Source organism: Triturus cristatus, chromosome 3_2 (genome assembly GCF_964204655.1).
Source record: "Triturus cristatus chromosome 3_2, aTriCri1.1, whole genome shotgun sequence".
NCBI classification, from domain to species: Eukaryota; Metazoa; Chordata; class Amphibia; order Caudata; family Salamandridae; genus Triturus; species Triturus cristatus.
The window spans coordinates 59,483,669-59,505,787 of NC_140584.1; the positions used below are offsets into that span (position 1 = coordinate 59,483,669).

At 42.0% G+C, this 22,119-nt stretch overlaps 1 protein-coding gene across 1 annotated transcript in view; it reads right to left on the reverse strand.

Annotated features, from left to right (window-relative positions):
• NCAPD3 (non-SMC condensin II complex subunit D3) overlaps positions 1-22,119 on the reverse strand; it is a 1,141,478-nt gene that overhangs the window by 916,826 nt on the left and 202,533 nt on the right. Inside the window, exon 3 of the mRNA XM_085646993.1 lies at positions 1,713-1,875. Within this exon, the coding sequence (XP_085503119.1) occupies positions 1,713-1,875 (163 nt within the window). The remainder of the gene's footprint in view (positions 1-1,712; positions 1,876-22,119) is intronic.

Below are 22,119 nucleotides of genomic sequence, written 5' to 3' on the forward strand. Positions count from 1 at the left end.
CAGGGTGCACCACTTGAATAAATGTGCACCATATACTAAGCCAGCCTCCTACACTATCAAACCCAGACATTTCTGAAAACTAGACAGTTGGGGGAGTGCAGGCAGCTATGTGTGGTGTGGATTCACCAATGTTTTCATAGCCCGAATACTCTGCAAACATGAAAGACCAATATTTTTACATACATTTCTGTGACAACTACAGGAACGTGCAGGAGTCCATAAAATTCCTCCTACTCAGCGTTCCCCCACTTGTCCTGAGAAAAACACTACCCCACTTGTGTGCCTTAACCTAGTGCCGGCGTCAGGAATGGATCAACAATAGTCCTCAGGCAAGGACTACCATTAGCCCATGTGTGATCCATTCCTGTTGCAGGCATTAGACACAGGCACACAAATGGGGTTCCTGTAGTCTACAAAAATGCAAGGAAAATGTGTGTTTTTATTGAACGTTTTACCTTTGCAGGGTAATCTGGGTATGAAAATGTTGGGGGATCCACAGAAGTGACACTTCCTTGGACTCTCCTGGATCCTTTTTTTAAAAATAAATGTCTAGGTTTGTTAGGGTTCTCTACATGGTTGCAGATCCCAAGACTAATTAGTACACCTACCACAGTTATTATAGTCACAATATATTGTGGTCTCTTCCCTGCTGTCGTGTCACTTAGCTCACCCACACAAGAGAGGTCCTATATTTATCAGGAGACCTGGGGGAAGGCTGGGTGGTAGGAAATTTGCGCCAGCCCGGTGATCCCACAACTTTCACACATAGAAATGTGAGGAAAATGTGACTTTGAGCCAAGTTTGAGGTTTGCAGGCGATTCCGGTAAGAAAAAGTTGGGGGATCCAAGCAAGGCACACTTCCATGGACTCCCCTGAGTGTCTAGTCTTGAGAAATGTCTGAGTTTGGTAGGTTTCCTGGTGAGGCACCATTTTTCTCAGGAAACTTGGGGGGATGCTGGGTGGTGGGAAATTTGTGACTGCCTGCAGAGTCCAGGTCTTTTTCTCAGAGAAATAATCGGAAATGTGTATTTTTTGTAATGTTTGAGCTTTGCACAGGTGTCTGGGTATATAAACCTGGTGAGAGCCATGCAAGTCACCTCCCTAGCAGCGAAAGGGTTAAAGTGGGCAGTAAATGACGAAGAGTTGCATGTACAACTGTTGTCTGTGGTCACAAAGGCTGTAATCAGGCTTTGTGAAAGTGACACCTCTCCATAATGTACAAAACCCCTTTAACTAGTCAGAAATGGCTTTGGAACCATTTCGGAATTGCTAACAGAAGGAGGTATGAAAGGATCGTCCCTTTTGTTGAAAAATAAGTCATTAAGCTATCGGTTAAACTGTCTACAATTCAGAAGCAAGTCACCATTATGCGTATTCTCCATGGTTTTTATTTTATCAGCATCTACTAAACGTTCAAGTGAAGCCAATGCCATGAGTGTTAAAAAAAAAAAACAATAAAAAATAAAAAATAAAATAGAGCAGGTTCCAGTCCTCACCACTTAATGCACAAGCTGAAGATAATGCTTTGGAAGAATGTAAAGAGTTGCGTGGATCGAGCAAAGCAAACATGTTATTGTTTGAGTGAACAAATACATGGTCACATCTGACATCCTTGTAACATGAAGCGGGAGGGGAGGGGAGGGGAGTGACATGTTGTGAAATGCTGGGAGAGCCAGACAATGGAATAATGCACCTAATGCCTATTGACTCACCGGGAATCTCCAGCAGCAAGAAATAGAGACCAGCAGCATGCAGGCCATGTAACCGCTGCTCGACATTGGCCTTTTTACTCTCCAACAACTGAATGAAATGATACAACACAGCCACAAGAGCTTTGTGGGAAATATCATTTGCTGCAAAAAGTGTCCAAACATTCTGAAACAAGAAGAAGACAACCTGTGTTATGGGAGAAAGCTCCTACAAATGTGTACAATATACACCTCAATCCCAACTGCTCCCCTGCAAAGTTTGCCCCACTGGTCTTTCAAACAATGGATTTTGCCATTCCAATGATCGGTTGTCCTCGCTCTCTCTCAAGACTTTCTAACAACACTCCTGCTAAACTGCTCTACACTTCCCATATGCCTCCCTCAGCTTCTATTCTTGATTATTTTCGCTTTGTCCACATTATTGTCACTGGTACAGCTTACTTCACTTTTGACTGAGTACCTCTTCCATCAAGGATTTTTCTTTTAGTGGTAGTTCCTCCACCAGTCCAGTTAGACAAGTGCGCTGACTCCTCAGGCAACATTAATGCTCTTGGTGGGAATGCTGTTCATCTGCATTGTACTTGTATGACAGATTAACAGCAAAAGTGTAACAAACTGAAAAGAATATGCAAGCCTACCTCTAGTCATGTTTAGCAGTTTACAGTTTTGCATCCGCGGACATGCACAACATCAGGAAATGAAATACAATTCTATTTTTGTTAGACTTCAATTTTTTTATTAGCATCTCTTTTATTAAGATTTGTTTTTACTTTTAGTAAGTGCAGCTTTGTTGTTAGCATGAACAGCCACGCCCTAACCCACTCAAACCTCAAGTCGACCATGCTATTTCTACTTTCAGCAAAAGACGCCTATTTCAGTGAAAGATGTCACAGTATGCACTCTATAGCTAGGGAGAAGAAATTGTTAAGATGAAGACTTGCTTACTATAAACAATAGAGCAGACTGCAGTGGATGGTTAAGTGCAGGGATGGAGCACGTTTCTTAATCTTTCAACAGATTAAGAAGATGGAGCCTCAATCGGCATGGAAAGAGAAGCACTTGGAGACGAACATACGAATGATAAAGCAAGAAAATTTAAATAATGTGGTTAGCTTATAAAGCATGTACACAACTTATGCTTAAAGAAACAAACATTTGCTGCTCTCTCTCACATGCTTAGCTTAATTTTCTTATGTAGTAAGCATCCATTTCCATCATAATGTCCTTCTCAAGTTAAGCCAGGCCTCATTCATGCTCTATTCTCTCCATTGCCTTTATTTAATCTTTCAAAGTATTTTAGCAGAATGTGGCATGGTGCAGTATTAAATAAATAATTCACATTAGCCTTAGAAAACAGGTCATCCTCGTAGAATGTGCTGACTTCAATAAATGTTATATTTTCTTCCCGAGGTACATGTTCTCAATGCATTTGGATAGATTTTAGCTGTCACTTGTTCTTAATGATGAATAACCTACAATATATTAAAACAACTGTATGCAAGGAAATGTTAAGCTAACGATTCAGATCCTTAAAAGTTGCAACTAGAATGTTTCTACTTAAGACTAGTTTATTGTTACGCAGTAGAGTTTTGCATAGCTAATATAGTAAGCAGCAAGGTTCTTGAGGGAACTTGAAGTGAAACTAACGTAGACAGAACAACTGCACCTTCGTTTATTATTCTAAGATAATGTTAGCTGTTCTCGTATGTTACAGTGGGAATAAAAAAGGATGTGACAAATCTTTCACCTATGGGTAAAGATTACTCAACACCGAAGATGGACACATAGGTTTTTGTGTTTAATATACGTGTTCCTAGTTAGTAGACTTCAGATGCTCTTTCACCACCTTTTCCTTAGAGGATGCGTTGAGAGCCTTATGCTGATCAGACTGGTCAAGACTAATTGTGCTGCTACTATCCTTTTACCTTTTACACTGTAAACTACTGCTGATGGGGTTTTCTAAATTTTCTTTTAATTATACTGCAACTTTCTAAATTGACAGAAGACTCGGACGAGTTTTCCAGTACTACTCTTCATGACAAGTTCCATTAAAATCTAAATGCTATTCCTAAATGCACCATAAAATTCTAGCTCTTTTTTAAAGGACACTTCTTGGGTACTGATAGGTTGGAGTCTATTAGAGTAGAGGAGGGCCTAAGGTAAATTTCCTTTATGGAACACACTAATATTTTCTGTTTGTTTTTAACCATTATTTTTCATGATATTTTTGTAAACCGATTTACCTCATTTTGAACTTGAATAAAGAGATTATTTATCTTTTTAGGTTTAGTGGTTTGAATTTTAAAAATTCACTGAAACTCTCATTACTGACTGAACATAATAAGTAGCGTTGGAATTTGATATTGATTTGAGCTCCATTCTCAAAAGGTGGAAAAGATCCAGCCGTCTTGAAGAATATCAAGCTGTGGAGTTGGAGACCGCTGTTGTAGCTTAAGGGTTGAACGGTTTTAAATTACTAACAAGCTAGAAAATAATTTCCCAAATCAGAATAAAACTCCATATTCTCAAATCCAGTGTCCAGAACTTGAAGACACGACAAGGAGATAATAGAAGGCGATTGCGGTTTGAAGGTGTGCGTATTAGTAGGGAAATGCGTTGTTTGCTGTAGCTGTGTTTGGGTCAGATTACGGTATTGCGAGTATGAATGTGAAAATAGAAAAATAAGGTATTAAGAAGTTGTCTAAGATAAGAGATTAAAGTATTCAGGCTTGCTAGTAGTCTGAAGGCCCAGGGGGGTACATATGTAAAAGACTACTTGTTTGTAGGATTTGAGGTGTAGAGTGTGAGTGACATAGAAAACTATGCATTGCTGTGACTGATTAACATTGACTGGTATTGGTGGAACCTATTTTCACAAACAGGATTCGACACATTCTTGAATGATTGAGATACTGTTGTTTCCTTACTAAAGAGCAAACAAAAAGTGTATAAGTTGTCGTTGTAGTAGTGTGAAAGCGAGGAAAATTGTAAAGGATGGTGAACTGCTGCAAGGAGTGAGTGATACGTCATCTAGTTTCGTGCGGGAATTGGTCGGCTAGTGTGTTTTCACGCTAGAATTGGTTGGTGATGTCAGAGTATCGTGCTGTGGTAGGATCGTTAGGATTGAATATCATATTTGGATTTGTCGGGAAAGATTTGTAAAACTATTAGCTTAAATTGGATTGGTTGACGAGGAATTGACATATATATATGGAACGAAATTATATTGTGCTTGGAAATGTAATGGCCATCGCATTGCAAAAATTAAATGTTTTAAAGAGATTAAAAATGCAGTCAGAGTGGATGCTACTATTCCAGTACTAAATGGCAAGAGGCACCTCCAGAGGGTACGCCTGCTCATATTAGAACAATGGAGCATGGGTTACACACTTGATCTTGGCTTCACCAGTGAAGTAGAATCACTAAGAGGGTGCATTGAGTTTTCCTAGATAGGGGACATTTAACACAAGGATTCTTGAGAATTTGAAGGGAACATTGCATGAGATGATGCTACCATCTAGACGAGACGAGGCTCTTAATGAATGCGAAAATGTTGCAAGAGAAAAGGAGAGGGTAAAATACCAGACAAGGACAAGGCGAGCAGTGCAGAATTATACAGATGCTCGATGGGCTGAAGAGCAGCGTATATGTAGGAAAGGTTTTCATAAAGGGAAATAGACTATATCCAGCTATTGCTAAAGATACTGAGGAGCAGGGAAAAGAGAAAGATCACCAGACGAAAGACACGGATGAATCAGATACAAATTCCGGAGAAGAGATTTTAGAACAGATTTTGGTATCAAGACCTCCACCTTATACTACTTCTATGGTTCACAAGGACCATAATGCTGATGCGGATGCCTCAACGGCAACTGCAGACCAGAGTTTAGCCCAAATTGAAAGGCCCACACAGATACTCCAAATTGTCCCACCAACTCTGGCTCAATCCCAACTTGTAGTTCCAACAGTGACCAGTACAACTGGAACATATACTACAGCCCAGAAAACCCCCCTAAATGCCCCGATATTGGCCAGAGTAATGTCGAACTGCTCCTCCAAATGCGGATTTAAGATCAGCAGCACCTTAAGTCGTAGGAGGTGTGTCTGCCACAGGATTTGTTCAGACTTCACTAAATTCTCAGATTGTCGTGTGGCGATCCCACAGACAGTACAAGCACTGGTAGATGGAGGAACCTTAGTCTTTATGAGTTCGATTGCACCTGGTGATATTAATGCTTCCACAGAAGGAAATGTACCAGCATGGCTAGAAGCAGCAGCAGGGAACAGAAAGGTAAACAGCACCAAGACAGTGGAAAGACGAGATCCGGAAAGGGAGAACCCATTAAAATGTAGCCAAATGAAAGATAGAATTGGAAATAGTAATAATGGGATGCCTAGAACTTGAACATATTGAACAATACTAAAGAAAGGAATTAATTTACCTGTGTAAAGAAATCACACAAAAAGCAGCTATAGTGTATGATAAATTGGCAGGAGTATCTCAGAAATACGAGAGTGATCGAGAATAATTCACCCTGCGAAGAAGCTACAGAGTTTAATTAGATAGCCCAGCTTTAGAAAATATGAGAGTTTCTGGGATGCGTTTGTACATTTTAGAATTAGTCAAATGCATTTGCAAATAGAGTGAAATTGGGAAATTAGTAATCAAATGGGCCAGGAAATATGGGATGAAAAAGAGAGAGGAAGCTACAGCAAGGAAAAAAGATGAGGAAAATGAAGGGGAGACAACAGCATTTTCACTTTGAGAAATTGTTGGAGAAATGTATGTACATGTTCCTTATAGTAGAAGTGATTTGGTAGCATTTAGAAGCAATTTCCCAAAATGGAGAGACAAACAGTGCAATGGTATGCACAAGTTGAATGTTTCATTAGGATTTCTTAAGTGTTGTGGACGGATTTTAATACATTAATTTATATAGTAGCACCTGCTGATTTGTGGTCTGAATGTAAGGTGTAGTACAGTAGCCAAAATAAGAACCGGTGAGGTAGACTAGACAATGCACCATCTCCTGTAGTAATGTCGAAGTATGAGAGAGTGATTACTTTCCTAAAGGGCAGCGTGCCACCAAGAGATTTGGATTGGGTTTAGATTAAAAGAACTACTCAAGAGCCGAAAGAGACAGTACATGAATACTATGAATGTTTGTTACAGGTGTTTCAGCAGCACAGTGGGCGAGAATATCCTAAGGAGAATGATAAGGGAATTTTTGTGTCAGTTTGTGCTGGCATTACAACCAGAAATTTGTACACAACACAAGGTGTGATCTGTTGCAGAATAAGACGTTAGACAAAATTTTGATATACGCCAAGTATTGTAACGATGAGCTAGACATGAAACAAAAAAAGATTAAGGAAAAATTTATGTTGGTACAAACTAAGCTGGCTCAGAGAGGTTTCTCAAGGGAATATGCATGGAGTTGTTGTTCCACAGATTGGTTATCAGGGAAGTCAAGGGGGTTCAAGGGGGTTCACTCTGTCTCGAGGTAGAGGTGTTCCTGTGGGTACAGAATCTGGAGTAGATATTGCTGCAATGAAAAAGATTACACAATGTCACAGAATTAGACATTGGAAGAAAGAATGCAGATATATTCCTAATAATGGTGGAAATATGCAAGTACAGAAAAGAAAGCAAATGCTAAACATGCCTTCACCACAAACTCAAAGGCCTGTGCAAGGTCAGACTCGAATGATGCCCACCCCACCAGTTCAAATGAATCCCCTAAATGTAAGGAACCCTTGTTTTGATTTAAATCAGTTACCAAAAATGAACATAAACCATTTTCAATATTCCATGCCACAATTTCAAAATTCGAACCAGAATGGATTACAGCAATAGCCATTTTTCAAGCATATTGTTCAGGATCCGATAATTCCCAATGACAGTCCCTGAGAGAGGAGAAAGATTGTGTACTTGGCGCAGTCTTAGAGTTAGAGCAAAATAGTCCCTATGTGGATGCTAAATTATAGGGTCACCCAATATCATTCTTAATAAAATACCAGAGCTACTAGATCCAGAGTTAGAACAGTGGAAGGCCCAGATCTACCTCTCTCGGGGGCAAACAATTCAAGTTGTGGGAGTTACAAATACACAATTCAGAAAACCAAATCTCAGAAGAAGTACCCATACAGGTAGGCACTTTTAAAGAAAAGTATCAGTTTGTTGTTTGTAATTTGAGTCCTGTAAATCTGTTAGGGAGAGATTTGCTGTGCAAGTTAAATTGAACTCTTTACTGCACGCCAGATGGTGTTGCTTTCCAAACATGAGGAGGATGTGGATTATAAATTGCTTAAACAAAAAAGCAAAATTGGAGTGTTTCCTTTATTCAACAGTGAAGAATTACCTGACGATTTTTAAGTGACAAGGAATCCTGAAGTCTAGGATTTAACAGGGAAATATATCGGACTAATAAAAGTTATAGAACCAATCTGAGTTACTGTAAAACCAAATGCAGTTTTTCCTCGTACAGCCCCTACCATTTGACATCCGAAGCTATTCCAGGAGCAACACCAGCCATAGAAGATGTGCCGGAGAAAGGAATATTGAGTGAACTGATTGGAAGTCCATGCAACTCTCCGATAATGGATTTACAGAAATCCAATGGGAAATGGAGAATAGTGCAGGACGTCAGAAGGATTAATGAGCTAATTGTTTCATGTTGCCCTGTGATACGGAATCCAGCTACTATATTCTTGCAGATCTTGTATACTGCAGTATGGTTTACAGTCATTGACCTATGCTAGACTGTCTTCTCTGTGCCATTGCACAAGGAATGCCAGTACCTTTTTTCCTTTGTATTTCAATAGAAGATGCTAGCATGGTGCCGTGACCCACAAGGGTATACAGAAAGTCCATCTATTTTCAATCAAATCTTAAGGAGAAGGCTTTAGACCCTATAAATGCCCAACAAGTCAACTCTTGTCCAATACACAGACAATTTGCTTGTGGCATCAGAAACACATGAAGCTTGTTAACAAGATTCCACTACATTGTTAAACCACCTGGCTGGGAAAAGACACAAGGTGTCTCAGGAAAGCTCCAGTACCATAAAAAAAGAAGTTCAATATCTGGGACACATCATTGTGAAAGGAGCTAGAAAGGTGTCAGAGACAATGGGAACCAACTTGCAGATGAATCCACCGCAAGCTCAAAAGGAAGTCCGAATGTTTCTGGGAATGGTTGGCTACTGCATACAGTGGATACCAATTTTTCCATAATGGCAAAACCTTTAAAGAAGCTAACAAGCAATGATGTGTCAGATACGATCCAATAGGACAAATGTATGCTCAAAAGTATTCCTGGAGTTGAAAGGCAAATTGTGTCAAGCCCCTGCTCTAGGAATGCCTGATTATTCAGAGGAGTTCACATTGTTTTGCAGTGAGAGAGATGGGCGTGCTTCTCAGTGTTGACACAGGTTCATGGTAATGCTCGAAAACCAATTGCATATTTCTCAACAGCCCTTGATCCCATAGCTGCAGTTCTTCCCGGTTGCCTCACTAAAAGAAGTAGCTGAGGTGAGCACTAGTCTATGAAAGACTAGTGATGGTATACCTTTTAACTATTGGTCCCACTCTCTGTGGAGCTATTGTTAACAAGAACAAAAACCCAGTACATGACTCAATTGCTTGGCAAAATAAGAGCAAAATATTTTTTCCTGCTAGAATGTAGTTCTTAAAAGATGCACCGTACTGATCCCTTCCACTTTGTTGCCTGTAAATGATGTTGACTGTGATGAGGTCGAACACGATTGTCTAAATGTCTCGGATCTATGCACTAAACCCAGACTTGACATTAAGGATGGACCCCTAATTTAGCCTGACCATGTTGATAGCTCCTGTTTAAGAGGTAATGATGTACACTAAAAGCAGCATATGCAGTGTGCACCATCAGTGACGTTGTTGAAGTTTCCTGGCTTCAAAGAGTTACCTCAGCACAAGTTGCCAAACTAATTGCTCTCACCAAAGTATGCAGTTTAACCGCACAAATGAGCCACAATATTCACTGACCATCAATATGGGTTTGGTGTGGTCCATGATTTTGAACAGTTGTGGTCCCAAAGAGGTTTTTTTTTTGTTTGTTTGTTTTTTAACTTCTTCAGGATCTCTAATCAGCAATGGAAATAATGTTAAAAATCAGCTAGAAGCCTTACAACAGCACAGGGTAGTAGTAGTGGTCAAATGTGCAGCACACCATGGTAGAAATGGATATATTGTCATGGGCAATAGATATGCTGATTCAGTAGCAAGGTATTGTGCTTTATTAGCCTGCACATTCAATGGGCATTTCATATGCAAGTCCGAAGAAGAGAGTTCATTAACAATCTTAATGAGGGTCAGATACCTGGGACGAGTTAAAACGAGACAAGGAAAATGTTTCAGAAACTGAACAAAATAGATGGATAAAAGCAGGTTTGAGAAATACGCAAGCGACATTTGGATGTTGGCAGATGGAAGACAAGTTTTGCCTGACAGCTTGTCGTTACAAATGAAACGATAATATAGGTACACACATTTGGGAAGAGATTGCATGGTGAGGCTTTAAGCAGTTGTTTTAATCCATAATTTCGAATGCTTGATGAAGAGACTTGTCATAGCTGCGCCATATGTCAACAAATGAATACAGGAAAGAGAACACGTTACACTGACACACACAGGAAGATCAGGTGGACCATTCAACAGGATGCAGTTAGACAATCGAAATGCCAGTTTTCCGAGATTGGTGGAAGCCTACCCAATTCGGAGAAACAACGGTCTCATAGTGGCTAAGCTGTTATTACATGAACTGATCCCTAGGTACGGAATGCCAATTTCTTTCAAGTCAGATAGAGGAAGACATTTTAATAATGAGCTTCTGGAATGGTTGACAAGGTGAATGGGATTATCAAATCCTGACTTGTAAATGTTTGTGCTTCAACCTCTTTGAAATGGCCAGATGCTTTGCCTTTGGTGTTAATGATCATTTGAAATACTCCAGACATAAAGACAGGAATATCCCCACATGAGATTCTGATGGGAAGGGCAATGAGATTCCCAGGTGTTCTTGCAAATGCTCTATTAAATGTCACTGAAGACATTATCTTGGATTACTGCAAAGGGCTGACTGATGTGGTCCGTTCGATTTCTCATCCGGTTTCAGCAGCAACTCAAGATCAATACAACAAACCGTGCCCAACATCAGACCTGGTGGCCGGGTTGTGATCAAGAAGCACGTTTGGAAGACTTGTTTTGAGCCCAGATGGAAAGGTCCCTTCCAGGTAACTATCGACAAATACTGCTGTTAAGTATATTTGGATTGTAAACTGGAGTCATGCCTCACACACTAAGAAGGTGAGAAACCCAGACGATGCACTGGTGGTCTATATCCGGCAAGAAAAGCACTGGTGACTGCACCAATTCCCAAGAGACCACCCAGACCAGTAGCACCGCTGCCTGAGCAACAGCAAGAGAAAGATAGGGGTGAAGATCAATCAACTGAACAAGAAATTCCAGTGTCTGAAATCACCCAGAGCGGAATAGGAGTTGCTAAAGACATAGAAGCAGAGACTCCTCATCAATGCAAGAGTGGCACTGAAAATGTATCTGCACAAACAGAAGATCCAGGGGAAGGAACAAGTACCGGAACAAAGAGTGAACAGACAAGCTGAATGACCAAAAATCTACAACAAAGCCCAGACAAGAAGCTTCTCCGTGACAAGAATACCATGACTATACTTGGAGACACTGAATCCAGTGACGAAAGTGGCACAGACGAAAAGAAAAAAAATCTGAGAAGATCCAAATGAACAAGGGTGCCTTGTCGCAGGTATTTCGCACCTGAATGGTCATACTACGTTAACACATCATTGAACAACATCTTGGAAAATTTGTGCAAAATAAACCCTGAACTGTTAGAACCTCCTTGGGAGCAACCTGGAAAACAACCCTGGGGGAAAATAATTTGAACGAAACAAAAAGAGACCTTAAAGAAATCATTGACAAAATGAAATGTGCTGTTAAGTACTTTTATTTTACAGAAGATCAATCTAGAACCGAGTTGCTCTATTGAAAAATAGGGATAATATTTGTGAAGAACACGGAGTAGGGTTAAGGATTGCCTGCATAGTAAGCGCAAACTAAAATAATTAATAAATAAAAGAAAAAGGAAAGAATAAAAAAAACTGTTGACCTCAAGAAGCGTGAAGCTGACACGAAGAGAAATGTGTTGCATTAGAAATAAGTGTAAATATACTACGTGTTCAGTTTTCATTATAAACGTAATAATGATTTCCATAGTACTAATAGGATTTTATTTACCACCAAAGACTGAAAAGAACACACAGACTTTTACTAAACCCCATACCCACTTTAGTCTAGAAGACCAGATTAAGTACTCCTTTGTGAGCTATAAAAAAGATTTCTCTACAAATTTCTATTCTAGATTAGTGCAAGAATACACTAATGCAATGGATGCTAAGTACTGCAATGTCTGCACACACGTACCTACATCAGTTTCAGAAGAAGTAACCTATTACCATATGCCCGTAGTCTTAGACTATTTTATGTAGCATCCTGCTTTCCTAAGTTTATAGAAGATAACATTTTAAATACTTTTACTCTAACAATAAACTGATACTTTCTCAAATTCCTTTAATAGCAAGCATGAATTTACTACTGCAAGCAAAAGAAATGGATACTGTATGGGAATATTTCTTCCCGCGTAGGTCAATATATGGTGTACAGCCTTATCAGATTAACTTAACCGGTTTAATGTGATCAGTGGAAAAGGCATGCATAATGGTTTAGAAGAAAGATACACTAACAAATTGGACTAGTGATAAAAGTAGCGATGTTATAGAGAAAGCTTGGAAGAAAGACAACCAATTTTGAAAAACAATGGTATACACAAAACGGAGATTAGTAAGCCAACACAAAGGAAAAATTTGTGTTTACTGAAGGACATCAAAATAGACAAGTAGGGATTAGTAGTTGGGAACACGCATTGAAATTAACAGGGGGATCATGGCAGGCATTACAGGGGAATGAGAATGCAATTCCTGGAGTCTACTATATTTGTCGTCTAAATGCTTTTTTCATGTTTCCAGCTGACTGGGAGGTTATTTGTAATCTAGGCATACTAATTCCTAAAATGGGTCAAGTAAAAATAAATGCACTAATGACACCATCACATAGACCAAAGCGAAATGCTGAAACCGGAGCAGGATTAACAGGAGACATATTTGGAGCAATAATTCCACCAGTAGGTGTCATTTTGAATGGCTAAAAGATTAGAAAGTTAGCCACTGTTGCTGACAAAATGGCAACGAGCACATCTGGAACTTTGCTTATAATTAACACTGAACTAATTGCTGTAAGGTCTATGGTGCTCCAAGACCGACTTGCACTAGACATCGAACTCGCCGAGAAGGGTAGAGTCTGTAAACTGCTTAAATTAACCCATTGCTGCACGTACATACCAGACGAGAATAAGGAATTAGAAGGTTATGCCAAGAATATTTCGGGGCTAGAATCTGAACTGTGTGAATTCAAAACACCAAGTGTTTTTGAGAATTTTGGCAAAGAGTTACAAACAAATGGAAATTGGATTTCCACAAGAAGGGAAGGGATTTTGAAGGCTATATTAATGCCAATAATCATAATAGGGCTGAGCTGAATATATCTTTTCATAAAATGTATCTACAGCTCATGAACAGCACATAAAGGATGAAAAGAAAGTTATACGAGAAGGATTTAGGTTTATAGGGGATTTTGATTACATGAAATCATTGAAATTTAGAGGGATGAAACGAAAGAGACTAGTTTCAACTGATAATGAAACTGCCTTCAGAAATCAAGCTCATATGGAAAAATCAATTAGTGAAATGGTTTTAAAAACCATCAGAAGAGAGAATTTATAAAATAAGAAAAAGTTTCTTAAAATAATGTGGTTAGCTTGTAAAACAAATACACGAGTTATGCTTAAAGAAACAGAAAAATGACAAATGTGCCAGTCTCTAAACGTGCAAATTAACATGTAATATGTTTAGCCTGATTTTTTTTGTGGTAAACAGCCATTTCGATGATATTTTCCATTGTCAACTGAAGCTAGGCCTCATTCATTCTCTGTTCTCTATATTGCTTTTATTTAACCTTTAAACGGGTTTTTGCAGAACATGGTACCGTGCAGTATTAAACAAATAATTCACGTTAGCCTTAGAAAACATGTCATCCTCAAAGAATGTGTTTATTTTGATAAGTGTTTTCTTTCCTGCCAAAGCTACATGTTCCCATAGCATTTGGATGGATTTTAGCTGTCACTTGTTCTTAATGATGAATAAGCAACAATATGTTTAAACAATAAGTGTATGCAAGGAAGTGTGAAGCTTATGATGCAAATCTGTATAAGCTGCAACTAGGATGTTTCCGCTTTAGACTAGTTAATTGTTTTGCAGTGGAGTTCTGAATAGCAAATAGAGTAAGCTGTGGGGTTCTTGTGGGAACTCGATGTGAAAGTAACATACATAAGCAATTGCAAATGAGTATGCTACTTGAAGATAACGTTACCTTGGGAATGAAGAAGGATGTGACAGACCATCGGATGATCCTTTTACCATTAAGTAAAGATGAAGATGGTTACATATGTTTTTCTGTTTAATATAAGTGCTCCTAGTAAGGAGACTTCGGATGCTCTTTCACCACCCTTTCCTTAGAGCACGCGCTGAGAGCTTTATGCTGATCAGACTGGCCCAGACTAATTGCGCTCTGAATATCATTTTACACTGCAAGCTACTGCTGTATGCTTTTTCAAGCATACAGCAACTGCTGTGACTAATTCATAATTGATAGAAGACTAGGACGAGTTTTCCAGAAATACTTGTCATGAAAAGTTCCAATAAAATCTAAATGCTGTTCCTTAAAATTCTTGTGCTTTTCGAAAGGGCTCTGCATGGGTCCTGATAGGTTAGGGTCTATTAGAGTATAGTAGGGACTTGGGAACATTTATTTTATGGAACATACTGTAATATTTTCAGTTTTGTGCTCACCGTTATTTTTTCTTGATATTTCTGTAAACTTATTTAACTAATTTTTAAACTTGAATAAAGAGATGGGGTCAGGGAGCTCGAATGGCCGCCTTGTGAAGAAGCTCTGCCTTTCGGAACAAACAAACGTTTATTTGCAGCCGGATGCAACATTGGGGCAAATATATCATTGCTGCCCCTGCCGGACATCCTGGTGATCCAGCTGTGGCTGCCCATTGGTTTTTTGCCGCCGTAGTGACAGAATTGTGGTACTCGCCACATGGAGGCCTGCATCTAATCCTGGCAGACTCCTGCTGCTGGGAGCGCTGGTTCGGGGAAGGAGACGCTTGCCGCTGCACTTCTCTCCATGGATGCCCTTAAGTGGTGGGCCCACTGGCTGAGTCTCTGCAGAGGCGGGACACCTTCACCGTTGAGTTATTCATTAGGGGCCTCTGAACCGCCTTGAGACGCGAGGGGCAGGGAGAGAGGCTTTGTCTCGTTTGGGCAAACGTCCCCAGGACACGACTGAGCCACTGTGAATTAGGGTCCCCCCACTGCATACTGATGGCTACCGCGGCTGGACCCAGTTGCCCCCTGCTGATTCATTGGTGCTTCACAGGGCTACCCCAGACTCGGCTGGCCCCCTGTGGTGCTGGGGCTGGGCGCCCAGAACTTCTGCTGTAATTGCAGCTAGGTCCGGTTTTTCCTTGGCGCTCCTGGGAACTCAGCGGGGCTGTTTGAAATGGACTGTGTGGGGCATTCGGCCCTTGCTAGATTGTTAACTGGGCCTGGGTTGCTGCAGGCTCGTCTACTTCTCCTGTGGGCTTCTGGGTACATCCGGTTTTCCTCTTGCTTCCCTCTAGTGCCCCTGGATGCTTGGCCCCCAGGAGGCTCGCTACCAGCCTTGTTGGAGAACACCTGGATGTCAATGCATGGACACTTGGGTCGGTGGGCTGGAAGTGGCCTGATGCTCATGATGGCGTAGGCAGCAGTTGATGCCGGGGACTTTGTGCACCCCCTGGGACAGTGTTGCAGCTTGTGGCGCATTTACGGAGAGTCTGTTCCCCACCTCTGCCTCTCAGATACCGAGGAAAAGCTTTGGTCGGCACATGCCCCTCAGGATGCCCGCCAAGCGAGGCGGGACCCACCGGAGACGGCCCTGCGTTGGAGGCAAGACCTCGTCCACAAGGTGCGTGGCACTTCTGCCCGGCTCACTTTGACGCTGCGGTTGGTGCTTGGGCCCATCTTCCGCGCACTCTGTTTTAAGTACCGTAATATTTTCTATTCCCTTCATGGCCTGGTAGCTTCCTCTTCAAGGACAACCTAACTGATTGTATCTGCCTCCTCTGCCATGGCCATACACCTATTTTGTCTATCTTGGAGTGGGTAGCGAAACCGCTGGTGTGATGGGAAAGACAATAGACAATCTCGGCTGCCTTTTAAGCCGCACAGGACAACGCACACGATGGAACCTTTATGGAGGAGTCTGTGCGGAGGTCCCAGGCTGAGGGGGTTCGGATCCGGAGCAGGATGTTCGCTCCATGTTTCTGTATCTCAAGCAAAGCTTGCATACTATTGACTTCAAAACAGACTTACTGGCAGACCGATTTGATCATCTGAAGGAAAAAGTAGATCGACATGATGAGAGACTGAACAACTGGAACTCCGCATCAGAGGTTGAGGAATCTCACTCTTCAACGGGCTAACGCCTACTTCAGATGGATAAAGTCCTCAAAATTATTCGGAACAAGAATGAAGATTTAGAGTCACGGTGTAACAATTTGTAAATCCTGAGTATTCCTGAGTCAACTGCCATGGGAACGCATAGAGAATTTTGTTGAGAGGATGCTACAAACCCTCTTTGGTGAAGCTCTATCACCCATGATGATCGTCAAGAGTTTCGCACAGGTCACTTGGGCCACGACATCCTCTGGGGACCCATGCCCGCCCGATAATAACTAGGCTCCTGAATTATTGCGACAGGGACACTGCCCATAGTCTTTCTAGGGTGCGCAGACCAATTTCAGTTCTCGCTCATCCCGAATTTCACCATCGCGGTTCAGGCTGTCAGATGGTGTTTTATTCCGGTGAAATGCCCCCTTCAGAAAACGGCTGCCAAGTACTCCTTGCTATACCCTGCCAAACTCCGAATACACCACTCTGGTAAAACCCATTTCTTCACTGACCTCAGGGCAACTGCCAAGTTCGCTAGGGGATTGCTGTCAGCAGAGAACCTCCCCCTGGCTTTGGACCAAAGTAGGTTCAGGGACAATGACCAACTATGCCTGACCAACCTGGTTTCATGTGAAGAGTTCTTGATGTTACTAGGATCCTGCTTGCTTTCACATTGGCCACTCTGATGCCAGGAATGTCTGGCCATACTACTTTGATTCACTGGGCCTGGAGTATCAATTCGTTAAGCATTTCCCGTTGTTGCCTCTTGTGACCCAATAACACTTCCACTTCTGACCACCCTGCGCTTTATGTGTTGGGAGAGTGCTAGATTATTTTCTCACCCCCCTCGGGATTAGTCCCTAAATGATTCACTGGTTTGTGGGCGGATTATATTTGGCCCAGTTGGGGAGAACAGTGGGTTGGGGGTACTGTGTTGAAATTATGCTACCTTTATGTATTCCTTTGACTTTCCTTCTCTCCATCTGTCATGCTGTTCAACCTCATGCAGCTATCTGCTCCAGATAGTTTGCATTTGACAATACAGCAGTGTCGTTTACACCACATCTGATACCGAATGGCCCCGTTAAATGCTTGACGAACAAGTTACTTACCTTTGGTAACAATGGATTTGTAAGAGACATACGTTAGCTATAGATTCCTTACCTTAGAATTAGCCCCAGGCATCAGATTGGATCCAGAGAATGTTTTCTTAGCAGTCCCCCGCGCATCGATAGGTAGCATCGGTTGACTCCAGCGTCGTGTTAGCCGGGATGACATCGCAATGCCTATTTAGACGCCACCCCTGTGCACTGATGTCCGTTCTGACACGACGTTCAATGCCATGCAAGACAATGACCACTGGGGCGCTAAAACTAGGGACCTGCAAGGGAGTCCCTGTCCCTAGAAGTAAATGCGCAGAGCTGGGAGGATGGGTGAGGCGGTAAGGAATTTATAACCCATGTCTCATACAGATACATAACTTGTTTATCTGAAAGAGACAGTTATAGATTCCTTACCTTAGAATTGATACCCCAGCAATACCAACCCCAGAAGAGGGTCTGCAAACTAAGTTCACACCAGAAAGTCCTGGATGACAAAACGGGCAAAATAGCCGCCCCTCCGGACTTGGCTGTCCAGGCAGTAATGTCTGGTGAACGTGTGTAAGGATGCCCACGTGGCTGCCTCACAGATGTCAAGGAGTGGAACTCCATGTGCAAGAGCAGTCGTGATAGGTGTTGCTCCGGTGGAATGAGCTCGGAGCCCCACTGGGGATTCCTTTTTAGCCAAAGCGTAATAGATTTTAATACAAAGGACAACCCATCTAGAGATGTGATGCTTTTAAAAAACCGGACCTTTCTTGGCACCTACGTAGCCAACGAAGAGTTGACCATCCACCCGGAATTCTTTTGTGCGGTCAAGTTAGAAGGACAGCGCACGTTTGAACTCAAGGCGGTGGAGTCTCTCCTCCTCCTTGGAAGGCTGCGGAGGAGGGGGAAAAGGTGGGCAAAATAATGGTTTGTCCAATGTGAAAAGGTGTAACCACTTTTGGAAGTAACAAGGGTCTCGTCCTAAGCACCACGTTGTCCGGATGCACAGAGAAGAGAGGGGGCTTAGAAGAAAGAGTTTAAAGCTAACTCACCCTGCGAACAGAAGTGATAGCAACAAGGAAAGCTGTTGTCAGAGTGAGGAGCCTGAGAGGGCAGTTGTGAAGTGGCTCAAAGGGAGCGCACATAAGATTAGACCAGGTTCAAGGCCCACTGTACATTACCAAAGGAGATGGAGTTATGAGATGAGTAATGCCCTCAACACTTTTGTTGCTAGGCCTCCTCCCCCCCTCTCCCCACCAACCAGTGCTAAGCCTTTTTTGAGCAATTTGGGGTAGTTTGCGCTTAGGCCCCTGTAACTTTTTGACCACAAAGTATCCACGCTAAATTTACGTCCTGTTCTTCCATCATGGGGGATTTTAAGGGACCCAGGATTTGGTGATTCCCTTGGAGAAGACCCAGAAATTAGCCAAAATACAGCCAAATTTAGGTTTGTTTGGGAAAAACTGGAAAAAAGTGCTGAAGATTAAAGTGTCTGTTTTATTCCCTGCAAATTGTATCAACAGAAGGTTTGTGGTGCTGACATCACCATCTTCCCAGCTTTCAGGGACAGACTGACTTTTGTCAGAAAACCAAAATTATTTACACAGGTTTGGCATTTTTTTGTGTGCTTTCAACCTCCTTCCAGTTAATGCTAGAAATGGGTATGAAATCAATAATTGATTCTGGAAAGCTATACATTAAAAAAAAAGTAGACAAAATTCTGAATTGAGCAAGGGATCATTTGTGTATATCCTTCAAGTTTTTTTCCTACAAAATACAGTTGAAAATAGGAAAAATTGAAAAGGAGTTGAAAGAAACAGCCATTTGTGCCAACGTTTTTACCTGTAACTTCTAAGTATGACAGATTTTTTAAAGCAATATACAGTTACATCCGCTAGACCGTTCTGGTTGTGGGGATATATAGGACTTGTAGGTTCACCAAGAACACGACGAACCTGGAGCCAATAACTGAGCAGCGTCTTGCAATTGTTTTTTATTGTGTACTGGGTAGCAATTAATTTGGGAAAATATAAACAGTGAAAAATCGGTATGAAAGACACCTATGTATTTCTGAAATGGGAACAAAATATAGAGTTTAGAAACAGTTGCTATTCTCACATCTCCGAAATTGTGAGTACCCATACTAGCATGTGAATTGGAGGACATTTTCAAAGTGATTTCTTTTTTACACATTGTCTTACATTTGGAAGGCAGAAAGGCACCGAAAGTCAATAGGTAATAACATTTGCTCTACAATTATGTGTTCCCCCAAGTCTCCCGATAAAAATTGTACCTCACTTGTGTGGGTAGGCATAGTGCCTGCGACAGGAAACGGCCCAAAACGCAACATGGACACAACATTTTTATAGTGAAAACTGACCCTTTTTTCCAAAGAGCCTAGCTGTAGATTTTGAACCCTAGTTCTGTGGGCAACTAGGGAAACCTAGCAAATCTATACATTTTTGAAAACTAGACACCCAGGGGAATCCAGGATAGAGTTATTTGTCTGGCTCTCACCAGGTTCTGTTACCCAGAATCCCTTGCAAACCTCAAACTTTGTAAAAAAAAAAAAAAACGAACAGATTTTTCTCACATTTCTGTGATGGAAAGTTCGGAAATCTGCATGGATCCACAGAATTCCACCCACCCCGCATTCCACAAAGTGCGAGAAAAATTGTACCTCACTTGTGTGGACAGGCCAAATGCCCGCGAGATCAAAAATGCAAAGTGGACACACCACATTTTGACAGTGAAAACGGACCCTTTTTTGGTTCTTGGCAAAGTGCCTAGCAGTACATTTTGAACCCTAGTTCTGCCCGCACCTTGGAAAAAGTAGCAAACCTATAACTTTTTGAGAACTAGACACCCAGAGGAATCCAAGATGGGATGACTTGTGTGGCTCTCACCAGGTTCTCTTACCCAGAATCCCTTGCAAACCTCAAACTTTGAAGAAAAAGAAAAATATTTCACCCACCTCTCATTCCCCAAAGTCTTCCGATAAAAATTATACCTCACTCATGTGGGTGGGTCAAGTAGCCGTGACAGGCAAGGGCCCAAAACATATTGCGGAGAAATCAAAAGCACCCATCACAAAACAACCTGGTTTTACAAGCAGGGGGGGGCCTTGGATTTGTAGCCCTGGGCTCAGCAGCCATCTAGGAAAACCTACCAAACTCGCGCATTTCTTAAAAGTAGACAGCCTGGGGAGTCCAGGGAGGTATGGCTTGTGTGGATCCCCCTACGTTTCCCTACCCAGAATCCCCTACAAACCTCAAATGTAGCTGGGAAAAAAAATCAAATTTTCCTCACTTTTCTGTGTGGGAATGTTGTGGGATCACCAGGCTGACACAAATTTCCTACCCAAGGAAAAAAATATTCTCTACAACATATTCTGGTTAAGATATAGTGTGTCCAGGGAGATAGTGTATCAGTGGGATCGAAGTGAAGGTGGGGAAATTCCTCCTTTTAGAATTACTGCCCTCACACACCCTTGCGGATGTCGTGCTTCATCGTCAGGCTTTGCTCCTCGTGGGGGCGCTGCAGTCCCCCACAGGCCCTGCGAGAGGGCTCTTTATCGGAGATCTTTTTTAGGAGGTGCCACAGTTGTGCATGCAGGTGTGTGGGTCTTGTGAAAGTGGTTGTGTGTGTGATGATAAAATTATCTAACCAGTACCCCAAGGCAATCTTATTCCGGGGTCCGGAAGGTAAATTAAAACATTAGGGGGGATAATTATGCTCCTCTCAGTCCGTGAAATCGATGTGCAAGTGAAATGGGGTCAACATGTTTCGCGCATATGGCGGGTCCTTAGTGGATCCTCTGTGCCCTTCGTGAGAACCGCGAGTAAGGTGATGTGAAACCGTGGTAGTCAGGAAAAGACACCCTGTACTACCACCATACCTATATTAGCGCTAGGAAATACGTATTATTCGTATTCTCGTGATCCCAACCCCTCTGTCAGTAAGGGATGGCCACGCTGGCGAGTGCTGCGGGTGAGAGGAGACCAGAATGTGTCCCTTTCTCCCCTTCAGGGCAGGTTTAGAAGTGGTCACACATTCTGGTGGCTCCTGGGGAGTCGAGTGAAGTATGGCTTGCGTGGATCCCCCAACGTTTCCTTACCCAGAATCCCCTGGAAACCTCAAATTTAGCTGGAAAAAATAACTTTTCCATACATTTTTGAGTGGGATCACCGTGCCGGCACAAATGTCCTACCACGTAGTGTTCCCCTTGGTCTACCAAGTAAAATTACCATTTTTAGTCCCGAGCTTGGCAGCCATCTAGGGAATCCTATCAAACCCACACATTTCTAGAAACTAGAGACCCGGGGATTCCAGGGAGGTATGGCTTGCGTGGATCCCCAAACGTTTCCCTACCCAGAATCCCATGCAAACCTCAAATTTTGATGAAAAATAACACATTTTTCTGAAATTTCTGTGTGGGAAAGTTGTAGGATCACCGGGCTGACAAATTCCCAACCCCAAACTTTGGGGGGAAAAAATCCTTGGTGGCTAGTGGGCTTTCTCGGGAGGGGGCAGAAAGACTGTAGCATCTTTTTTGGGGTGGGGGCATTGTCATGCCCCTTCTGGGCAGCCCCCACCCCTACATAAATAAAAAAAATCCCTGGTGCTTAGTTGGCT